Consider the following 24,915-nt stretch of genomic DNA (forward strand, 5'->3'; position numbering starts at 1 on the left):
CTGGTTGACAGCGTTTGGGCTGTGAATGAGTATTCTGCAATCGGTATCGCCCGACTGCAACGTTCTTACTTTTATTTATTCATAATTGTAAATGCCTGATTCAGTTTTCAAATTAATGTATCGTCTGTCTTTGATAGGGTACTTTACTATTGAACATACCCTAAAAACATCATTTGATGTTCGTACTTAAAGGTGAAAGATGGCATTTCATTGCCTGCTATACAAATGACAAGAATTTAAATGAACATTTTTCTAAAAATTTCTTTACAATAGGTTATGCGTGCACTAAAAATATATCTAGAGAAAATACCTGATTTTATTTATATATATATATATATATATATATATATATATATATATATATATATATATATATACCTACACATATATTATAATATGAACAACATTATTTATAGATAATGTTTAGATGCACTTATAAAATAAATCTAATGTTGCAAAGGAAATCCTCCCATCAATAACAACTTTAGTTAGCTTGAATTAAGCGAATCTTAAGGTACTTCAGAATTTTGTTTAAAACAGTTCAAGAAAATTAAGATTTATTGTTAATAAAGGAATAACATTTAATAGCTTTCCTTATAGATATTTTATGATTATAAAATAAACAGTGATAAAATGGCTTATTCTTGGGATAATCGAGTTGATTTCGTTGTGCGATATATGTATGGTAAGTGGAAAAAATAATATACTATCCTTTTTAATAAATTTATATAAAATAAAAGAATTTTATTCCAACTTGTACCTTTTTGAATGCAATTATAAACAAGTAAGAAAGCTCTAGGCGAGACTACTCGACTACGAGATGCCCTGAACCCTTCGAGCAACTGATATTTCAATAATTATTCACACATGCCCACACACAGGCATACACACGCATGCATAAACACGCATTGCCTGCAGTGTGGGAAATTTAATTGTTTAATAACTTTTCTTATCAATGGACTCTATTATTTGAAATACGCCTTTTACAAAGGTGTGGGTGACGGTGGGGGATGAATTATATCAAAAATCGTAATTCTAAAAAATATACATGAATTTACATATGAAATATGGCGACTCCAGCTTTAAAGATATTAGATATAATTAAATGGCTTAAAAAAGAATGGGAACAGTTATCGATTTTTTGAGATAAACTCGATATCCGCGCTATACATACGGACATTTGAAAACAAAAATCAAAGTCTCTAGCTCGTATATCTTCTGAAATTTACACGTTGAAACATACGAACAGACGGACAGTGCCAAATCGACTCAGCTCGTCGCCCTGATCAAGAATATATATACTTTAGTAATAGTAAGTATGCCCATTACATATTTTTCACAAAACCATTATACCCTGAATTCCCATTTTCAATGGGATTACGGTATAAATAGTTTATTATAAAAGTTTGTTATGTATGTTGAGTGACATAGAAGCTAAATCGAAAACGGACTGAATGAAAGAGTGCGCTGCTAGTACAGTAGTAGAAAATGCATTGTTAAACTCGAATTTTTCATTTCCTTCATTGATTCTCGCTCTATTGAAGGCCATAAGCTATGACTTCTCCAATTTAAGCTCACTCAAGACATTTTTCGCCTATCACGAACTCATTGCCTTGTTCACTTTTTTTTAATTAATATGGCTAGTCAGTTGAGAGACATTGCACTATGGGCGATTAGTCCATTTTGGCGGCATAAAGTCTAAAAATAAAGCTAGAAGCCTAATTTTTATACCCTGAACCCATTTTCAATGGGAAATCAGAGTATAATGGTTTTGTTGAAATGTATGTAACAGGCAGAAGGAGGTGTGGCAGACCCCACAATGTATATATATTCTTGATCAGGGCGACGAGCTGAGTCGATTTGGCCCTGTCCGTCTGTCTGTCCGTCTGTCCGTATGTTTGAACGCGTCGATTTCCGAAGATATAAGAGCTAGAGACAATTTTTTTTTTAAAATGACCGTATATACAGCGCGGACGTCGAGTTTGCCTTTAAAATTCGATAAATCATCTCGTTATGTTTTTATTGAGTAAAAACATTCAAGTTCAAATCAGATGCCACTATAGCTAATTGTGAATGATTTTTCTTTTTTTTTTTAAATTTCTCAAATATTCAATATAATATGTAGATCATATGCTGAAAGTTTCATTAAATTCCGTTCAGTCAAAAATTAATAAAAAAACAAGTAAGAAGACTCTAGTCGAGACTGCTCGACTAGGAGATACCCTGAACCCTCTAATCTGATATTCTAATCAGTCTGCACTTCTTTTCGACACACATACATACACACACACGTATTAGAATGCGCTCTGCTAACTGCGCTTGGGCTGCGCTGTAGTGTAGTAACATTATAAGAATTTATTTGTTGAATAATTTAATTTCTAGACGTACAATCTTTATGAAAGTTTCAGGGCGTAATTATATGGTGAAAATGTATGTACATTCCAAAGCGATTGTCTCTAGTACTTGAAATACGCCTTTTACAAAGGTGATGGTGAGGGGGTGGATATAGGGGTGGGGGGTAAATTACAACAAAAATCGAAATTATATAAAATACATATAAGTCTACATTTAAAATTTGGAAGCTCTAGCTACAAAGGTGTAGAAGATATAATTAAATAACTAGCTTTCGATAAGGTTTTTAATCGATAATAAAATATCGGGATTAGTTATCGATATATAAAGAAAAATTTGATATGCGCGTGATATACACGGACCTAGGAAAAAATTCAAAAAAATTCAAGTCTCTAGCCATTGAAAATGGGAAATCAGGGTATAATGGTTTTGTTAAAAGTATGTAACAGGCAGAAGGAGGCGTGACAGACCCCACAAAGTATATATATTCTTGATCAGGGCGACGAGCTAAGTCGATTTGGCCCTGTCCGTCTGTCTGTCCGTCCGTCCGTCCGTCCGTATGTATGAACGCGTCGATCTCAGAAGATATAAGAGAAATTTTTTTTCTTAGGTCCGTGTATATCACGCGCATATCAAGTTTTTATTTTTATATCGATAACTACTCCCGATATTTTATTATCGATTAAAAACCTTATCGAAAGCTAGTTATTTAATTATATCTCCTACATCTTTAGAGCTAGAGCTTCCAAATTTTAAATGTAGACTTATATATATATATTTTATACAATTTCGATTTTTGTTTAAATTTGCCCCCCACTCCTACTTCCACCCCCTCACCCTCACCTTTGTAAAAAGCGTATTTCAAATACTAGAGACTTGTGCCACTAACCAGAGAACACATAGAATAGACAGCTAGTGGAAAGCTTTTTGCACGCTTTTTTTGAGGCTTTAACTTTTGAAATAAAATCATCTACTTAAATATAAGCGCGCCTCTTCCGGTCAAACCCAAAATCGTTCGCACAATGCTCATGTCGCATGCATATACTTATAAACATACACACACGCACATACATATAAAGGCACTGAACTGCTTCTACAATGATAACCCCATCATTTGTGAGCATCGCGGCCCCTGCGTACACACAATCAAACATATTTATGTAAGTGTGAGCACATCACAAGATCGACCAAATGCAAATGCTAGGATTTCAAATTGCTATAGCCAGCAAGGGCTTTGCACACAGGCATACAAATGCTCATAGTACATGTAGCATACTGTAAGTGTGTGTGTGCATGCTCGTCGCGAAAACATTTTCATTATGCGCACCAACGCTTTCATACTCTTCCCACAAATAATAACGCAAACGCATGGCAAACGGCTTGAAGAGTTCGGAATACACTTCACTCAGAAGGGAAGACATGGGTTCTTGCTGCGAAGAAATTTCAATTCTTGTGAGCCCTACTTGTGCTCACATGCAGTACATAGTACATGTAGCAAGGGACAGTGTGTGTGTGCATGCTCGTCGCGAAAAAATTTAATTATGCGCACCAACGCTTTCATACCCTTCCCACAAATAATAACGAAAACGCATGGCAAACGCTTTGAAAAGTTCGGTATACTCTTCACACAGAAGGGAAGGCATGGGTTCTTGCTGCGACGAAATTTCAATTTTCGTGAGCTGCTGCTTGTGCTCACATGCATACATAAATATACACATTCGAGAGAGCAGAGAGCATCGAGAGAGAGAGAGAGAGCAAGGGAACATTGAGCATAGAGGGATCTTTTGTTCAAAAGTTGACCATCTCGGTCGAGCGCATGAAGCGAAATGATTGTGCGTTCGTAATTTTTCGTAGCTCGAGCCTAAAAGTAAGGAGCCGAGCGAGTCCAAAGCTGTCAGGGGTTCTAAAGCCTCAAAAAAAGCGTGCAAAAAGCTTTCCACTAGTTGTCTAGTCTATGTGTTCTCTGGTTAGTGCTTGTGCTTTGGAATGTACATACATGAACATTATGATTATGTTCTGAAAGTTTCATTAAGATTGTACGTCTAGAAATTAAATTATTCAACAAATAAATTCTCATGCTATTGCCCACACTGCAACCCAAGCGTAGTCGCTGCTTACTGCGCCATTAGAAGAGCGCGTGATTATGCGTGCGTGTGGATTCATGTGTGTGTGTACTTCTCTGCAGGGTTCAAAGTATCTCCTAGTCGAACAGTTTCGACTAGTGCACTTTTACTTATTTTATTTGTTTCAAGAGACTTTAAATTTTTTCCTAGGTCCGTGTATATTACGCTCATATCGACGGACGACTTAGCTCGTCGCCCTGATCAAGTATATATACTTTGTGGGGTCTGCCACGCCTCATTCTGCCTGTTACATACTTTTAACGAAACCATTATACCTTGTTTTCCCATTTTCAATGGGTTCAGGTTATAATCAGGTTATCAAGGCAAAATAAAAAGGATATAGTTATAATTTGCCTTATGCCATGAATTAACTATCTTACTACATATTACAAAATTAATTTCTTGACTTGACCAACATATATATATGTATATATTTCTTTCAGATATTGACAACAACGGATTTTTGGATCAGAATGATTTTCTATGTATGGCAGTTAGAGCGTGTGTAGTGGAAGGAAAAGGAGATTGCAGTGCCGCCCGTTTGGATGACTATAAAAAATTAATGAAGAATTTATGGGAAGAGATATCTGCGATTGCTGATGATGATAAGGTAAAAGAGATCTATTATACCTATTTTATACCCTGAACCCATTGAAAATGGAAAATCAGGGTATAATGGGTTTGTTAAAGTATGTAACAGGCAGAAGTATATATATTCTTGATCAGAGCGACGAGCTGGGTGGATTTAGGTCTGCCCGTCTGTCCGCTGTCCGTATGTTTGAACGCGTCGATCTCAGAAGATATAAGAGCTAGAGACCTGAAATTTTTTCCTAGGTCCGTGTGTACAACGCGCATATCGATAATCGATAACTTGCCTCGTTATTTTGTTAACGATTAAAAACATTATCGAAAACCAGTAATACATTTATATCTCCTACATCTTTAAGGCTAGAGTCTCCAAATTTTATATGTATACTTATACGCATTTTATACAATTTCGGTTTTTGTCAAAATTTACCCTCACACCTAATTCACCCGCTCACCCTCACACTTGTAAAAGGCATATTTCAAATACTAGGGACTTGTGTTTTGGCAAATACATACATATCTATGTTGTATTCATAAGCTGAAAGTTTCATGAAGATAGGCCATCCACAAAAAAAAAGTTATTAAACAATTAACTTCCCATAGTAAGCGTGTGTGTGCATGTGCGAATAAATATTGAAATATCAGTTGCTCGAAGGGTTCAGGGGAACCCTGACTAGAGCTTTCTTACTTGTTTTTTTTTTTTTTTTTTTAGCGGTTGGCGCCTTCTCCGTAGCATCTGCATAGAAGCGCGCAAACCCGAAAAAGCGTATCAATTGTAAAAGACACATACATAAATCAAAGCTAGGGTAAATTTTGACAATAACCGAAGTAAAGGGTTTTTCAATAAGGGCAGGTAGATGTTGAAATGGAATAAAACAAGCTGTGTGAGGTACTGACACAATTATTATTATACCCTGAACCCATTGAATATGAGAAATCAGGGTATAATGGTTTTGAGAAAAGTATGTAATAGCACTAACCAGAGAACACATAGACCGGACAAGTAGTGTAAAACGTTTTTCACACTTTTTTCGGGAGTTATCTCCCAGACACTTCGTATTTGCTCGGCTCCTCACTTTTTGGGTTCGGGCTACGAAAAAATACGAAAGCAGAATCATTTCGCTTCATGCGCTCGACCGAGATGGTCGACTGTTGAAGCGTTGGCCCATGCCTTCCCTTCTGTGTGAAGAGTATACCGAACTTTTCAAACCGTTTGCCATACGTTTTCGTTATTATTTGTGGGAAGGGTATGAAAGCGTTGGTGCGCATGATTAAAATGTTTTCGCGACGAGCAGGCACACACACACAGTATGCTGCATGTACTATGTACATGCATGTGAGCACAAGTAGCGCTCACGAAAAATGAAATTTCTTCGCAGCGAGAACCCATGCCTTCCCTTCTGTGTGAAGAGTATACGCTCTAATAGTTTCATAAAGATAGTCCGTCTGCAAGAGAAATTATTCAACTAATAAATTCTCATAATATTGCTCATACCGCAGCGCAGCCCAAGCGCTGTCGCTGCTAACTGCTCAGTAAGCAGAGCGCGTGATATACGTGGATGTGGATGCAAGTGTGCATTAAAGAAGTGCAGAATGAGTAGAATATCAGCTTGGAGGGTTCAGGGTAACTCCCAGTCGAGCAGTATCGACTGGAGCCTTCTGACTTGTTCATTTTAAAGGTGTATATATGCCATTAAGAGTGGAATATGACCTCATTGAAATGCTCGCCTCGGCTTTTGCGGTGGAGCGCATTCTAGTGGTCCAATTTTCTATGACTCTTCCGCATAGATCCGCATAGAATTAGAGCGATGGCCTATGTTATATTCTTTAGAGCATCGGTCGATTGCGGTTTATTTGCATAGACCTGCGACTTCAAGAAACCCCACAGAAAAAAGTCTAGCGGAGTCAAATTGCATGACCTTAGTGGCCGATTCACATCACCCCTGCGGGAGATATCCTTACTTTCAAATCGTTCATGTAGAATATCAGTCGTGGCGTTTGCTGTGTGGCACGAGCGCCGTCCTGCTAGAACCTTATGTCGTCTAGGTCCATATTATTCAATATGGGCCATAAGAAATTGATTATCATCGTTGTGTAGCGCTCGCTGTTGATGGTGACCGTCTCACCATCGTCGTTTTCAAAAAAGTACGGAACAATAACGCCGCCGGCTTAAAATCCACACCAAGAGGTAACTTTTTGAGGATGCATTATTACTTGGTGAGCCTTATGTGGATTGGTGTTGGCAATTTTGTTTGTTAACACAGCTGGGGCTCTCTTCCAAACGATTGGAGGCTCAGTCAGCGAAGGAACGGCGTTGTCTATGGTCATGAACTTTGAGCTCCTGTAGGCCTAAGTCCCGACACAAAATTCACCTAGTTGAAGTCTGCGAAAGGCCAAGTTCTTGTGCACGGCGAAGAATAGACTGCCTCAGGTTCCGCTGTAAGCTTTCACGGACCGCGGAAATGTTCTCGGTTGATCTTGCGTTTCTTGAACGTACGGTTGTTGGCTGATTGCTTACTAGGCCAATCGTCTCAAATTTGGCCACCAAACGTTGAACAGTCGACTTTGAAGGGCCACCACGTCTACCGTGAAATGGGCGAAATGCGCTCAACGTTTTATCATTTGAACTTGTTGTTCAATCGTGTAAGTTGGCATGATAATTTGTTATAAACAACTAAATAATAAACAAAAGATTAAACAGCTGTTACCAAAACAATATGGCTGCCACGGGGCGCCAATATCGACCCGCGCCGATTGAAAACACCTTTACTATAACGACTTTAGCTCTAAAGATGTAGCAGATATAAATTTATTTCTGGTTTTCGATGTCTTTAATTGATAACAAGATAACGGGAAAAGTTATCGGTTTTCGAAGCAATACTCGATATGCTCGTGATATCCATGAGCTTAAGAAAAAAAATTTTAAGTCTTTAGTTTTTATATCTTCTGAGATCGACGCGTTCAAGCATGCGGACAGACGGACAGGGCTAAATCGACTCAGCTCGTCGCCCTGATCAAGAATATAAGTTAAGACTTTCGACAATCTAAGGAGGCTGGAGAGTCCAGTCAGACATTCAAGGGGAGAACCTAACCAGTAGAACAGATTTAGTTCAGTTCATATTCGGACTAGAGAGAGTTTAGACCTATTGTTCTAAATTATATATGGGGTCTGCCACGCCTTCTTCTGCCTGTTACATACATTTCAACAAAACCATTATAACCTGTTTAAATGGGTTCAGGGTATAAAAAACCTAACATCGGAGATGATTTCAACCTCCGCTACTCAAACAAGTCTTGCGTCGCCTTTAGCATCCACGCCAATGGTTCGCTTTTTTTTTTTAGCTAGTATAGTAGTATAGCTTCATAACTGAGCGTCATCTGACAAAACTACAGTAATTCAGAAATCAATCGCAATTCTTAGAATATAGAGGCACACTTTTTTGTGTACGTATAGAATAAAGAATTAGTGTGTGCACATGTGATCAGCGCGATTTTAATAAACATGTGCACACACTCATCGTGTATTCTATGCGTACAGACAGAAGCGCGCCTTTTCGCACATTCTTAGAGTTTCGATTGATTTCTGGATTTTCTAGCTGTTACTGTATTTTTTTCAGATGACGCTCTGTTATTAAGTTATTCTATTTTAGCAACTGGCTAATCAAGCAAAGCAGTGGCGCAGGGTGCTAGGGGCGACGCCAAATTATGTTAGATTAGGGGAGGTTCGAAACCTCTTCGATGATATATTTTTTTCATACATACATATTTCCTTTTTTTAGAAATTATATACATATTTTATTGCGAGGCGCGAGCTTGAATGAATGGCACTTAATACTTTTATTTTTGACAGTCGAATAATTTTACAAGTTTTACAAGTTTTTCTTCTTAAATAGCCCACAAATACATATAGATATGTAAATATATATATATATGTCTGCACGCATAGCATCAAGCATTCCAGCCTTATTCACGCGCTCATTTGTATGTGTGTATGTATGTACATATAAATGTGTACTCTAGCATATTCTAAGAATCTCGTTGCGATTGACTTGTCTTTGCATTGTTTTTGAATTTCCAGCCGCTACACTGGCTTTTCTTTGCTGTAGGCATCGTAACAATAATGTGATTTCGTTTTGATTACTGCTGTTCGAAATGATGCGGTGGTGCTGTAGGAAGAAGCGCCGGCGATCTTTATATTAGTTATTTTGACAAACATGCTATTTGGCTATCTATTAAGCTTATTTATATGTACAAATCTATATATATATATATATAAAAGAGAGTTGTGTAAAAGTGTCTTAGCACTTATAACTCGAGATCTGCTGTACCAATTTTCATGGTTTTTGATTTGTTGGATTTGTCTCCGCCACGAGTAGGTCAGTAGATCTTTAAAATACTGAAAAAATTTGACGAATACTTGAAAAACGCGGTTTTTTCCCTAAAGATTCAAATTTCCATTTATACTCAGTAGCCTTGACAACAGTGACAGTTTCGGTCCTGTATAGAAGTAAATAAACAAATGTGGTCAGTCAGTCTACGGCACAGCCTCGAGCAGACCTGACTATTCAACAAAAAAAAAAAAAAAAACTATTAAAAAAAAAAAAAAAAAAAAGACTATTCAAAAAAAAAAAAAAAAAAAAAAAAAAAAAAAAAGACTTAAAAAAAAAAAATAAACAAAGAAACAAATTTTTTTAAATCAAAAAGAAAAATATTTCAAATCAAAAATCTGCAAAAATTCAAAAAAATCAAAAGATTAAAACCTGACTGTTCAAAAAATAAATAAAAAATTCAAAATTCGAAATTAAAAAAAAAAGGTTATTATTAAAAAGTGTATTTTTGGCTTTTTATATTTTTGGACTTTTAAACTTTATAAATATTTCAAATAAAAAATCTGCAAGAATAAAAAAAAAAATCAAAAGATTAAAACCTGACTAATCAAAAATAAATAAAAAATTCAAAATTCGAAATTAAAAAAAACAAGTAAGAAAGCTCTAGTCGAGACTGCTCGACTACGAGATCCCCTGAACCCTTGGAGCAATAGATATTTCAATACTTTTTCGCGACTTTCAGCTTACACAAGAAACACACACACACACACACACACACACGCACGTACGCACACACAGGTATACATACACACACACGCATACAGACACACATACATACACACACGCATACAGACACAAACGCATACACACACACACACATACACACACACATACACATACAAGCAACCACGCATAAACACGCATGGGCTGCAGTGTGCGCTTACTATGAGAACTTAATTGTTTAATAACTTTTTTTATGGACGTACGATCTTCATGAAACTTTTAGATTATGATTATAACATGAATATGCATGTAATTGCCAAAGCACAAGTCTCTAGTATTTGAAATACGCTTTTTACAAAAGTGAGGGGGAGGGGTGAATTTAGAGGTGGGGGGTAAATTTTAACAAAAAACCGAAATTGTATAAATTGCATATAAGCATACATTAAAAATTTGGAGACTCTAGCTATAAAGGTGTAGAAGATATAATTTTATAACTGGGTTTCGATAAGGTTTTTTATCGATAAAAAAAGATCGAGATGAGTTATCGATTTTTAATGATAAACTTGATATGCGCGCTGTAATTACGGACATTTTAAAAAAAATTTGAAGTCTCTAGCACTTATATCTTCTGAAATCGACGCGTTCATACATACGGACAGACGGACAGACGGACAGACGGACAGACGGACAGACGGACAGACGGACAGACAGACGGACAGGGCCAAATCAACTCAGCTCGTCACCCTGATCAAGAATATATATACTTTGTGGGGTCTGCCACGCCTCCTTCTCCCTGTTACATACATTTCAACAAAACCATTATACCCTGATTTCCCATTGAAAATGGGTTCAGGGTATAAAAACAAGTAAGAAGACTCTAGTCGAGACTGCTCGACTAGGATATACCCTGAACCCTCTAATCTGATATTCTAATCAGTCTGCACTTCTTTTCGACACACATACATACACACGCACGTATTAGAACGCGCTCTGCTAACTGCGCAGTAAGCTGCGACTGCGCTTGGGCTGCGCTGTAGTGTGGGCAACATTATAAGAATTTATTTGTTGAATAATTTAATTTTTAGACATACAATCTTAATGAAACTTTCAGGGCGTAATTATATGGTCAAAATGTATGTACATTCCAAAGCACTAGTCTCTAGTACTTGAAATACGCCTTGTATAAAGGTGAGGGTGAGGGGGTGGATATAGGGGTGGGGGGTAAATAACAATAAAAATCGAAATTATATAAAATACATATAAGTCTACATTTAAAATTTGCAAGCTCTAGCTCTAAAGGTGTAGGAGATATAATTAAATAACTAGCTTTCGATAAGGTTTTTAATCGATAATAAAATATCGGGAGTAGTTATCGATATAAAAAGAAAAACTTGATATGCGCGTGATATACACGGACCTAGGAAAAAAATTTCAAGTCTCTAGCTCTTATATCTTCTGAGATCGACGCGTTCATACATACGGACGGACGGACGGACGGACAGACAGACGGACAGGGCCAAATCGACTCAGCTCGTCGCCCTGATCAAGAATATATATACTTTGTGGGGTCTGCCACGCCTTCTGCCTGTTACATACTTTTAACAAAACCATTATACCCTGATTTCCCATTTTCAATGGGTTCAGGGTATAAACAAGTAAGAAGGCTCCAGTCGAGACTGCTCGACTAGGAGATACCCTGAACCCTCCAAGCTGATATTCTAATCAGTCTGGACTTCTTTTATGCACACATACATACACATGCACTAATAAGCACGCGCTCTGCTGACTGCGCAGTTAGCAGCGACTGCGCTTGGGCTGCGCTGCAATGTGGGCAATATTATGAGAATTTATTTGTTGAATAATTTCTTTTGTAGACATACGATCTTAATGAAACTTTCAGAGCGTAATCATATGGTTAAAATATGTGTACATTCCAAAGCACAAGTCTCTAGTACTTGAAATGCGTTTTTTACAAATTGGGGGAGAAGGGGGCGTGGTATCCAAAATCTGTAAAGTACAAAATCTTTGTATCCATTAACTTTATATACAACGCAAATTTGAAGTCTCCAGGTCTAAAAGTGTTCAAACTAGGCTGAAAAAACAAGTCGATTTTTCGATTATTCTCGATAAAAAAGTTATCGGACGAGTTATCGAAAAAATAAAGCAAACTTGTACTGCCTATGGTATACACGAGTATGCATGCCAAATTTCAGCTTTCTAGCTCTTATATCTTCTGAGATTCTTTTGCTCATACGGACGGACGGACGGACGGACAGACGGACAGGGCTATATCGACTCAGCTCGTCGTGCTGATCAAGAATATATATACTTTATGGGGTCTGCGATGATTCCTTCTGCCTGTTACATACTTTTCACAAAACCATTATACCCTGATTTCCCATTTTCAATGGGTTCAGGGTATAAAAAGTTAATTATTAAAAAGTGTATTTTTGGCTTTTTATATTTTTGGACTTTTAAACTTTATAAATAATAATTGTGCGCGTGCGTACAAAAGCTAAATATCTCGAATGTTCAGGTATTTGTTTGTCTCAAACATAAATTTGTGTAAATTATTTATATATATATTTCTCGATTGTTATACCCTGAACCCATTGAAAACGGGAAATCAGGGTATAATGGTTTTGTTAAAAGTATGTAACAGGCAGAAGGAGGCGTGGCACACCCCACAAAGTATATATATTCTTGATCAGGGCGACGAACTGAGTCGATTTGGCCCTGTCCGTCTGTCTGTCCGTCCGTCCGTATGTATGAACGCGTCGATCTCAGAAGATATAAGAGCTAGAGACTTGAAATTTTTTTTCCTAGGTCCGTGTATATCACGCGCATATCAAGTTTTTCTTTATATATCGATAACTACTACCGATATTTTATTATCGATTAAAAACCTTATCGAAAGCTAGTTATTTAATTATATCTCCTACACCTTTAGAGCTAGAGCTTCCAAATTTTAAATGTAGACTTATATATATTTTATACAATTTCGATTTTTGTTAAAATTTACCCCCCACTCCTATTTCCACCCCCTTACCCTCACCTTTGTAAAAGGCGTATTTCAAGTACTAGAGGCTTGTGCTTTGGAGTGTACATACATTTTTACCATATGATTACGCCCTGAAAGTTTCATTAAGATTGTACGTCTAGAAATTAAATTATTCAACAAATAAATTCTTATAATGTTGCCCACACTACAGCGCAGCCCAAGCGCAGTCGCTGCTTACTGCGCAGTTAGCAGAGCGCATTGTAATACGTGCGTGTGTATGTATGTGTGTCGAAAAGAAGTGCAGACTGATTAGAATATCAGATTAGAGGGTTCAGGGTATCTCCTAATCGAGCAGTCTCGACTAGAGTCTTCTTACTTGTTATACCCTGAACCCATTTTCAATGGGAAATCAGGGTATAATGGTTTTGTTGAAATGTATGTAACAGGCAGAAGGAGGCGTGGCAGACCCCACAAAGTATATATATTCTTGATCAGGGCGACGAGCTGAGTTGATTTGGCCCTGTCCGTCTGTCTGTCCGTCTGTCCGTCTGTCCGTCCGTCCGTCTGTCCGTCTGTCCGTATGTATGAACGCGTCGATTTCAGAAGATATAAGAGCTAGAGACTTCAAATTTTTTTTAAAATGTTCGTAATTACAGCGCGCATATCAAGTTTATCATTAAAAATCGATAACTCATCCCGATCTTTTTTATCGATAAAAAACCTTATCGAAAACCAGTTATAAAATTATATCTTCTACACCTTTATTGCTAGAGTCTCCAAATTTTTAATGTATGTTTATATGCAATTTATACAATTTCTGTTTTTGTTAAAATTTACCCCCCACCCTTAAATTCACCCCCTCACCCTCACTTTTGTAAAAAGCGTATTTCAAATACTAGAGACTTGTGCTTTAGCAATTACATGCATATCCATGTCATAATCATAATCTGAAAGTTTCATGAAGATCGTACGTCCACAAAAAAAGTTATTAAGCAATTAAATTCTCATAGTAAGCGCTCACTGCCGCCCATGCGTGTTTATGCTTGTGTGTGTATATGTATGTAATTGTTTGTGTATGTGTGTGTGTGTGTGTGTGTATGTGTTTTTTTTTTTTTTTTTTTTTTTTATATTCATTTATTGACAAAATAAAAAATTGCAAGTTGTGTGGTGGCTAGGATAGCGCGCGGTGCTTGCGGGACGGCCGTAAAGCATTGCTTCGCAAGCACTATGCGCTACCTTAGCCTGGGACAGCTCGTCTTCTCAGTCGCTCGACTCTGCGGAGCTCCATCATCACTGTGGCCGCGAAGGTGCTTGTTAGTTCCCAAGCTTCCTCCGATTCCAGCATGGCGTTGACTAAGTTGTCCGCTCTGATGGAGCGGCCCACTGCCTCTTCCAGACGACGCCTCTCCTCCAGGAACCGTCCACATTCGAAAAGAATGTGGTTGGCGTCTTCCACATGCCCTCGCTCGCACCAGGGGCACTCGTCAGATTCCTCGTGGCCAAAGCGCTTCAAATAGCTCCGAAAGCATCCATGACCCGAGAGGATCTGCGTAAGGTAGAAGTTAACCTCGCCATGTTTGCGGTTAACCCATGGTTCAAGCTCCGGGATGAGCTTGTGCGTCCACCGCCCTTTAGCTGAGCTATTCCACCTTCTTTGCCATCGTGCGATGCTGTTCGCCCTGACAGCGTTGAGTCGCGTAGGCCCGTGCGAATTCCGCTCCACGGCTTCGGCGACCAAATACTCCAGTGGCACCATCCCGGCTATGACGAGCGCCGCGTCATCGGAGATAGTCCTGAAAGCGCAGCTGACTCTGATTGCGCTCAGCCTGTAGATCGCGCAAATGCCTCGGCTGTAGCTCGGCGTTGCCATCGCTCTTGCCCATATTGGCGCAGCATAGAGGATGACAGACCTAATGACGCTCATTAGGAGGAGACGTCGTTGCTGTTTAGGTCCCCGCGTGTTAAGCATGATTCTCGAGAGAGCTCTACAAGAATCAGCTGCCTTTTTATGCACATATTCTAAGTGCTCGCGGAAAGTTAATCTTGTGTCTATCATGACACCAAGATATCTTATCGCCCTCTTTGACGCAATGGTGACGCTGCCGATCTTTATATTGGCAGTTTCCACTCTTTTTGCGACTGCTGACTAGTACCACTTCGGTCTTGTGTGCCGCTAGCTCGAGCCCAGCTCCTGTCAACCAGCTTCGTATGCGATTGATACTTTCGCTGCACATATCCTCTGTATCTTTGAGCTCCTTTCCTATGGCTACGACAGCTACATCATCAGCAAAGCCAATGGTGTGCGCGCCTGCTGGTAGTTCCAAGCGCAGTACGCCGTCGTACATGATGTTCCATAGGAGAGGCCCCAGCACTGAGCCTTGGGGTACTCCAGCTGACACTGTATGAGTTTGGGGACCCTCACTCGTGTTGTATACCAGTGTTCTTCCTCTGAAGTAGCTCTTTATTATCTCTCTTAGATATTTAGGGATATTATATTGTGACAGCGCATTCAGTATCATATCCCAACTAGCTGTGTTGAAGGCATTCCTTACATCCAGGGTTGCGATGATGCAGTATTCCTTCGTTCCGTGCCTCCATCTGGTGCCTTGAATAGCGGAAGTGGCCAGACCGACAACTTTGTTAAGCGCGTCCGTTGTTGACCGGGCCTTCCGGAAACCAAATTGGTTTGGTGACAGGCCTCCGGCGCTTGCAATCGCAGTCTCCAGCCTAGAGCAGATCAGTTTCTCAAACACCTTTCCCATGGTGTCTAAGAGACAGATCGGTCTGTACGAAGATGGCTCATCCGGTGGTTTGCCAGCCTTGGGTAGCAATACCAGATTCTGGGCTTTCCATTTTGCCGGGAACGTCTCTTGGATGAGGCATTCGTTAAATAATTCGGCGAACGTACTTGGGTGCAAGGCGAGGGCTAGCTTTAGCGCACGATTTGGGATCCCGTCCGGCCCTGGAGCTGTGTTGGTTCTAAGACCTCGGAGAACTACTGATATTTCTTCCTCTGTAACTAAAACAATTTCAGTGCTCGTTGAGCCCTGATCAGCAGACTCGGACTCAGGGGCGTGAATGGAGCTTAAACTTTCTGGAATGAGTGTTTCCACAATCGATTTAAGCTCCAGACGATCCGTAGGCTGCACCTGTCTACCTGCGTATAGTCTTTTAACTACTATCTTATATGCCCTGCCCCAAGGGTCATATTCGGCTGAGTCGCACAACTGTAAAAAACATTCTCTTTTGCGTGCCCGAATGGCCTTCTTCAGCTGTCTTCTAGCTGCCTGGTAAGCTAACTGTTTCTCAAAAAACGTTGACCTACCGCGAGCCCGTTGGTAGCTTCTTCTCGCCTGGATGCATTTGCGACGAATGTCACCTATTTGCGTATTCCACCAATACGTAGGCTCATGTTGTCGCGTGAACTGCTTGCGGCGTAACATGCTGCTATTGCAGGCACTCTGTATTTGGGATACCATTTGGCATGCTCTGGCCTCAGCATTACCAATTGTACCCAGAGACTGTATGGCCTCTGAAAAGACCGCGGGATCAAAAGTATCTAGCCGATACGACTCCCTCCACAATGTTGACGCCCTGGCAGGTGGCTCACCTATTGTGAACAGAAGTGCCGTATGATCGCTGCCTGTATAGCTATCGCAATGGCTCCATGTTGCTCCCCGAAAGAGGGATGAAGTGACAAAAGTAATGTCGATAACAGACCCGTATCCCGCCCGACTGAAGGTGTACTCATGGCCAGTGTTGAGCAGTGCAACATCTAGTGTCGCGAAGATCTCCAGTAGGATACGACCTCTGGCATTTGTTGTTGGGCTACCCCATTCTAGCGCCCAGGAGTTAAAATCTCCAGCTATAATGGCCTTCCGACCCCTAGCATCCTCGGCAAGCTCGTCGAGCACCGTCGTGAATTCACTGAGCTGCATGCTGGGGGCCAGATAGCAACTGTAAAGCCACAAGCTACCATATCGGCCACGTACGAACCCATTGAATGACTTAACATTCGAAAGTAAGTTCGTTGAGTTGCCGCATACCCACAACGCAGCTTTGCCATTAACGTCTGTTGACCATGTCCTAGGGCAGCTGGTTCTACAGTGGTGAGGCTCACTGAGAAAAGCTACATCTATACATTTTTCCCTAATGGTCTGCTCTAGAAGATCTTGGGCAGCAACACAATGATTTAAGTTAAGCTGCAAAAACCTTAACATTTCATTTTACGAGCAGCTTCACGGTAAGATGGGCACTTGAAGCTGCCTGCTGAATGGTCCGTCTGCTTTTCACCTTTCCGGATGCAGAGGCTACATTTTGGTGGCTTGGTGCATGCTTTGGCACTGTGACCCATCTCTCCACACCTGAAACAGGCGCCCTTTAAGTCACAGTCGCTGCCGCAGTTTGCTGCCATATGACCGTAATCGAGGCACTTGAAACAGCGTTTAGGCTGCTCCACGGCTCGGATACGGCAAACTACCCATCCTATTCTAATTTTGGACAGCTCGAGCAGAGTTTTAGCTTTCCCAATCGGAAGAGCAACCGTAGCTCTTTGCTGTCCACCAAAAGCTGGCCGAAGCGATTTGATAGCCTCAATGGGGAGTGAGCTATCCTTCAACTCCACCCTAATTGCCTCCAAGATCTCCTCTTTGGTCGCTAACTCATCTAGATCGCGAATCTCAACTTGCGCCGATTCGGTAAGTGTTTTAACTACCGCTCGGTCTCCCAAGGCCTTGCCTACAGCTTCGTGCAGAGCCTCAGCGCTATGCTCCGGCTTCCTACTCAGTTGCAGCAAAAGGTCCCCCTTAGCTGTCTTCCTAATGCCTTGAACGTCGCTGCTCAGATGCTTCAAATTTGGGTCGTTTTTAACTACACGAAGCATGTCCGCGTAGCTGCAGCCCCCTACGCCTGAAATCGCAATCGCGTCAGTCCTGGGACGTTTTTGCATAGGCTTTCGCCCTTTGACGACTGTCCAGCTGCTCTGGTTTGTCTGTCGGGCGGCCTGGTTTGAAGTTTCAGATTCAGCTGTAGCCCGTAGAGCCATTGGTTCTTTTGGGTTCGCTGCACTTCTATTGGGCCTCGGCTTTTTTGAGGGAGTTTTCCTCTGTTCGGAGGCAACTTCCCTCGACCGCTTGGGAGTATTGCTACCTACTGTAGCACTAATGCTCGCTGCCTTAACGTTTTCGCCTACTTTTTTGAGTGGCGTGGTCTGCACCTCACAGTTTTTAACCGAACGGTTGCAGAACGCTTCGGCCGTCTTGTGAAGGCTGACCAGCCTAGCCAGCTCCTCTCTCATTAAGGCATTTATATGCCGCTGACCCCCAAATAAGGCAGACAGACCCTCTAGTGTAGCTCCTATTTGAGCTAACGCTTCTTTTAGTGACTTGGGTGCCTGGCACTCAGCCACTGGAGCCTGGTTAGAAGTCGACGGCTGCGCCAACACCCTCTGTTGTTGCTGCGGCGATCGCTGCAACGAGGAACGACGCGCAAAAGCTTGCAGCTCGTCCTCCATTATGGCTTCCATTTCTGCTCCGACTACCACGGCGTGAAGCCTGTAGTGGGCAATGGCTACTAATATAATCTGAGTTTACAACCCGCAGTAACTTAAACTCAACTTGACTACAGCGAGAGCCCGAAAGTATGCACTACTTTTAATAACTGCTACTTCACTCCAGCAGCTAGGTTGCTGTCTTTGCTAAGGCTTAGCAACTCACCAACGTTAGTGAGCAGCTGATTGCCCGATGCAATTTCCAGCACTACTAACAGCTGTTAGAGTGAATGCACCTGATTTTTCTTATTGCGCAAGTGTGACGCCTAAAGTAACAAAATTTACGCGCCCACAAAAGACAAGGAAAGGAAAGAAGCCCTGACGCCAAAACACTGACGCTATCGCCCCCCCTCTCTTGCACCTCCGAATTATACCGCTTGGGAATTCCACGAACCGCCGCGCAGTAAGTCTCTGGTAGTTTTTTGAGGTCGCTGGGTACGCCGCGCCCACAGCAAACACGTTGACTTCAGTTCTTTCCACTTTCACAGGGGAAAACACAGTTCAAGCTATTGTCTACGATGGACCACGATGACATCGACCGCACTCCGTGAAAACGCAACTCGAACTCCTGTGTGTGTGTGTGTATGTGTGTATGTGTGTATGTATGTGTTTGTATGTATGCCTGTGTGTGCGTGCGTGCGTGTGTGTGTGTGTGTGCGTGTTTTTTGTGTAAGCTGAAAGACGCGAAAAATTATTGAAATAGCTATTACTCCAAGGGTTCAGGGGATCTCGTAGTCTAGTAGTCTCGACTAGAGCTTTCTTACTTGTTTTATATGGTTTTGTGCGAGGGCAGTATTACTATTAATAACAAGTAAGAAAGCTCTAGTCGAGACTGCTCGACTACGAGATCCCCTGAACCCTTGGAGCAATAGATATTTCAATACTTTTTCGCGACTTTCAGCTTACACAAGAAACACGCACACACACACACACACACACACACACGCACGTACGCACACACAGGTATACATACACACACACGCATACAGACACACATACTCACACACACGCATACAGACACAAACGCATACACACACACACACATACACACACACATACACATACAAGCAACCACGCATAAACACGCATGGGCTGCAGTGTGCGCTTACTATGAGAACTTAATTGTTTAATCACTTTTTTTTATGGACGTACGATCTTCATGAAACTTTTAGATTATGATTATAACATGATATTTGAAATACGCTTTTTACAAAAGGGAGGATGAGGGGGTGAATTTAGAGGTGGGGGGTAAATTTTAACAAAAACCGAAATTGTATAAATTGCATATAAGCATACATTAAAAATTTGGAGACTCTAGCAATAAAGGTGTAGAAGATATAATTTTATAACTGGGTTTCGATAAGGTTTTTTATCGATAAAAAAAGATCGAGATGAGTTATCGATTTTTAATGATAAACTTGATATGCGCGCTGTAATTACGGACATTTTAAAAAAATTTGAAGTCTCTAGCTCTTATATCTTCTGAAATCGACGCGTTCATACATACGGACAGACGGACAGACGGACAGACAGACGGACAGGGCCAAATCAACTCAGCTCGTCACCCTGATCAAGAATATATATACTTTGTGGGGTCTGCCACGCCTCCTTCTCCCTGTTACATACATTTCAACAAAACCATTATACCCTGATTTCCCATTGAAAATGGGTTCAGGGTATAAAAATGCCGCGTCCTAGAAGATCTAATCTTTCCCGGCGGACCCATAATGCAATTAGGCAACGGAATATCGAGAGTCAATTATCTGACGAAGAGCGAGAAATCGCCCGAGAAAGGCTCCGCGTTAGTACCCAGCAAAGAAGGGCCTTAATTCGTGCTTCTCAAAGAGAGGCAGCCCGTGAAATGGCAATAAGAAATGGTTCAAGGAATGATTTGAATCGAGAAGCGTTTCGATATGATTGCACCATTGACTATAGCTTGAATCGTTTAGTTTGCATTGGTCCAATGGACGTTGTTTGCCAGCATTGTCTCGCATTGAAGTTTGCTGGTGAAACGTCCGGTGTGCCTGCCAAAAATACATTGGCTGTTTCCAATTCGGGGCAGAGACAAATCCAACAAATCAAAAACCATGAAAATTGGTGCAGCAGATCTCGAATTATAAGTTTTGTAACAAACTCTACTTTGTTTTATATATATAGAGACTGTTAGGCGGTACGAAGTTCGCCGGGACAACTAGTACATAAATAGATGGCTGACGCTTGTAAATGTCGCAATTCGGGCACTATAAATAGTAGGCGTAGATATATAATTTTTTCACCCATCTTTATAGAATCAAAACATCAGCCTACGTGCAAAATTTTAGCATTCTAGATTTTCAACTTTGGGAGATACAGTTTTATCCGATTTTTCACGCCCCCAATAGGAGGAGATATATACGCCATAGCTTGTAATCTTGGGTCATCGACGCGGACCTACATATTAAATTTCAGATTTCTAGCTCTTCAACTAATATGATTTCTTATATATCAGAAAATGCATTTTCCGATTTGCCACGCCCCTAGTGGGCGGAACGGGAAAATTTTAACACTTTATAAATCGGAAATATTCACGAGTATGTGTTCCAAATTTCAATAGTGCCGAAATAGACTGCGTTCATACGGACATTGCACAAAACAAATATTCACATTTCACTTTCGTGAATGAGTATAATAATTTATACATCTAATTTAAAGATCCTGTTTTCCCAATTTTAATGGCATCATGGTCTGCTTTATATAAAGCAACGTCCAAGTCTCTAGTGCGCACAGCGTAACAAAGGCATTAGAGACTTGGACTTTGCTTTATATACTCGGACTGCACAGCGTTTGGGCTGTGAATGAGTATTCTGCAATCGGTATCGCCCGACTGCATCGTGCTTATCGGATATATACTCACTTTAATAACATGAAATTAAAAGAAATAAATATATTATTTTTTTTGTTTCGTTATAGGATGGAAAAATTTCAAATCAGGAATTCAAAGATGCTGTTAAAAAAACCTGTGTGGGAAAAAAATATGAAGAATTTCCACAAGTAAGACTTATATACCTACGACAATTCATTTTAAATACTATCTTTTCTTTACAACTTGTTATCAATATGTTTGTCAGAGAAAACAGTTTTGTCAGCGCAGCGAGTTTTCGTGGTCGTCCACTTCTCAAACGGTTCTGACTTCTTCTTTCAATATACTTGCTACTACATGCGCTTCGACATACATATACCCAAAACACATTTTTAATGGGAAATCAGGGAAGAAGGCTTGATCACGAGACGAGCTGAGTCGATTTGGCCCTGTCCGTCTGTCTGTCCGTCCATCCGTGCGTATGTATGAACGCGTCGATCTCAGAAGATTGAGTAGTTTTTAGTACTATCACATGATTATTATTAATTTAGTCCATATTACTAATAAGAGTACCGTGCCTTTTGTGGATGTAAAAATAACAAGTAAGAAAGCTCTAGTCGAGACTGCCCGACTACGAGATCCCCTGAACCCTTCGAGCAACTGATATTTCAATAATTATTCACACATGCCCACACACAGGCATACACACGCATGCATAAACACGCATTGGCTGCAGTGGTTGCTTACTATGGGACTATCTTCATGAAACTTTCAGATTATGAATATAACATAGATATGCATGTACTTGCCCAAGCACAAGTCTCTAGTATTTGAAATACGCCTTTTACAAAGGTGAGGGTGAGGGGGTGAATTAGAGGTGGGGGGAAAATTACAAAAAAAACCGAAATTGTATACAATGCATATAAGTATACATATAAAATTTGGAGACTCTAGCTTTAAAGATGTAGGAGATATAAATTTATTACTGGTTTTCGATAATGTTATTAATCGATAACAAAATACGGGACAAGTTATCGATATTTAAAGACATGCGATATGCGCATACTATATACGGACCTAGGACAAAATTTCAAACCTCTAGCTCTTATATCTTCTGAGATCGACGCGTTCAAACATACGGACAGACGGACAGACGGACGGACAGACGGACAGAGCTAAGTCGACTTAGCTCGTCGCCCTGATCAAGAATATATATACTTTATGGGGTCTGCCACGCCTCCTTCTGCCTGTTATATACATTTTACAAAACCATTATACCCTGATTTCCCATTTTCAATGGTTTCAGGGTATAAAAATATTTTAAGTATTTTAGTATTAGAATAAATAAAGAAGTTACTATTATTTTGATCCTATTGTAGAACAATTTTTTATACAAATTATAAAATATTACAGCGTGTTTCGTTTTTCATTACGGTGACTTTACTGGTACACTATAAATATGAGCAGAATATGTTAAATATTCCATTTGCTTCGAGCAAATATTCTTTATATCGAAAATTTTAAAACATATGAACTATTAATATTTTTGATTTATTTGAAGGCTATGCGAGCATTCATTGAATCCAATTTCAAATTGCTGGATATTGACAATGATGGCATCGTTGGAATTAAGGAATACCGATATAACTGCATTACAAGGGTAGCTATTGATGATGTTGCTCCCATTGATAAAGCGTTTGAGACTCTATTAAATGTAAGTATTTCTTTGAACAAAATAATTCAAATATATTTTAATTTTCATCTCTTCATAAGGATGATGATAAAAAACGTGGTGGTCTTTCACTGGATCGTTACAAAGAGCTCTATGGCCAATTTCTTGGAAATACAGCTGATAATCACTCAGCAGTGAATCTGTTTGGGCCTTTATAACTATATAAATTATTATTGTCTTCGCTGTTGTTCAACTACTATTTTTTTAAGATTATCGTGTAATTACTATGACTATGCTTAGCTAGGTTAAATGCATTCATATCATTTGTGTAGAATCGTCAGATGAACAGTTCGTTATCTCTAAAGGTTTTTATAGTTAGAATAGATATTTGCTCTCCAATGTTAACTCAGCATAACTTTTAAGTTTCTCTCAGATGAAAGCTACTAAAAATGTTTCTCTCTCAAAAATTTATAATGTTTAATCAAATTGTTATCATGTTATGTTTATTACAAAAAAATATGTTTGTGTAAAACCGAATAAATTGAGACGAATTCGTATATTCGAGTACAGTCTGAAAATACATTCAAAGAATTCTAAATCAGCAAATAGATGAATGTGTGATACCTACGAACCTTTATGTAAATATCGCTCGTTTTAACTTTTATTGTAATATTGCATTGGTATCAATGCAAAGCTAATTTAGCTCAAAGATGTAATTACCGACAGCCTTATGGCACTAAACATACAACATAGACCGGACATGTAGCACAAAGTTTTATCACAGTAAAATTCCAGCAGAGGTTCAAGGCAACTTCGTGTCTGCTCGGGCCTGTTACTTTTAGCTCTTGACTACGAAAATATGCGAACACAAAATCATATCGGCCGAGCGCAAAGGTCATTTGTATATATTCATACATTTGGATATAGTGAGTGTGGAATCCCTAACCCTACAATACATAGATAATAGAATAATAGAATGGAACATGTAAGAAAGCTCTAGTCGAGACTGCCCGACACGAGATCCTCTGAACCCTTCGAGCAATTATTATTTTATTATTTTAAAAATTATTCGCACACACACACCCTCAGACAAAGGCACGCACGCGTAAACACGCATTTGTGGCTTACTATGGGAACTTAATTGTTTAATAACATTTCTTGTGGATGGACTATCTTCATTAAACCACTAACCAAAGATTAAACTTTCAGACTATGAATATAACATAGATATGCATGTTATTGCCAAAGCACACACTTTTTACAAGGGTGATGGTGAGGGGGTGAATATAGTGGCGGGGGGTAAGTTTTGACAAAAGTCAAATTCTATAAAGTATATATGAATCTACATTTCAAATTTGACGACTTTATTTGGCTTTAAAGATGAAGCAGATATAAATTTATTCGTGATTTTCGATAATGTTTTTAATCGATAGGTAAATAACAGGACAAGTTATGGATATGCGCATGGTATACACAGACCTAGGAAAAACAAGTAAAAACGTTGCAGTCGGGCGTTACCGACTGCGGAATACTCATTCACATCCCATCAGCAATTTAGTAGTAAAGTTTCGCTCGAATCTAGTAGAAAATACAGTTTTTCCCGATTTGCCCCGCCCCTTTTTGGTCAGTTCTTAGAACGTGATAACGGTACCCTAACTGCAAAGTTTGAATGCTTACCCTCAAAAAATGTGAAAAATACAGGGTGTTTTCTATATGCCACGCCCCTAAAGAAGCGTACAAA

General features: G+C 39.8%; 1 protein-coding gene across 2 annotated transcripts; it reads left to right on the forward strand.

The window, feature by feature from the left end:
* Positions 1-408: 408 nt before the first annotated feature.
* Positions 409-23,756, forward strand: LOC6578202 (sarcoplasmic calcium-binding protein, alpha-B and -A chains). 2 transcript variants are annotated; one of them, XM_044008455.1, is made up of 6 exons: positions 409-514; positions 589-685; positions 4,919-5,085; positions 21,613-21,693; positions 23,064-23,216; positions 23,276-23,756. In XM_044008455.1, exons 2-6 carry the CDS (start codon positions 634-636, stop codon positions 23,390-23,392), a joined length of 570 nt encoding a protein of 189 aa, XP_043864390.1. In that variant the 5' UTR covers positions 409-514; positions 589-633; the 3' UTR covers positions 23,393-23,756. The 2 variants fall into 2 exon arrangements, with proteins under 2 accessions (XP_043864390.1, XP_043864407.1); XM_044008472.1 differs by having other exon boundaries at positions 437-514; positions 601-685.
* The last annotated feature ends 1,159 nt before the right edge of the window (positions 23,757-24,915 follow it).

Source organism: Drosophila mojavensis, unplaced genomic scaffold, assembly GCF_018153725.1.
Source record: "Drosophila mojavensis isolate 15081-1352.22 unplaced genomic scaffold, ASM1815372v1 contig_108, whole genome shotgun sequence".
Lineage (NCBI taxonomy): Eukaryota > Metazoa > Arthropoda > Insecta > Diptera > Drosophilidae > Drosophila > Drosophila mojavensis.

Coding starts and splice junctions, on each gene's coding strand:
- LOC6578202 (XM_044008455.1), top strand. CDS start 634: ATGGCTTATTCTTGGGATAATCGAGTTGATTTCGTTGTGCGATATATG. Junction 5,086..21,612: donor CGATTGCTGATGATGATAAG/GTAAAAGAGATC, acceptor GTTTCGTTATAG/GATGGAAAAATTTCAAATCA. Junction 21,694..23,063: donor AATATGAAGAATTTCCACAA/GTAAGACTTATA, acceptor ATTTATTTGAAG/GCTATGCGAGCATTCATTGA.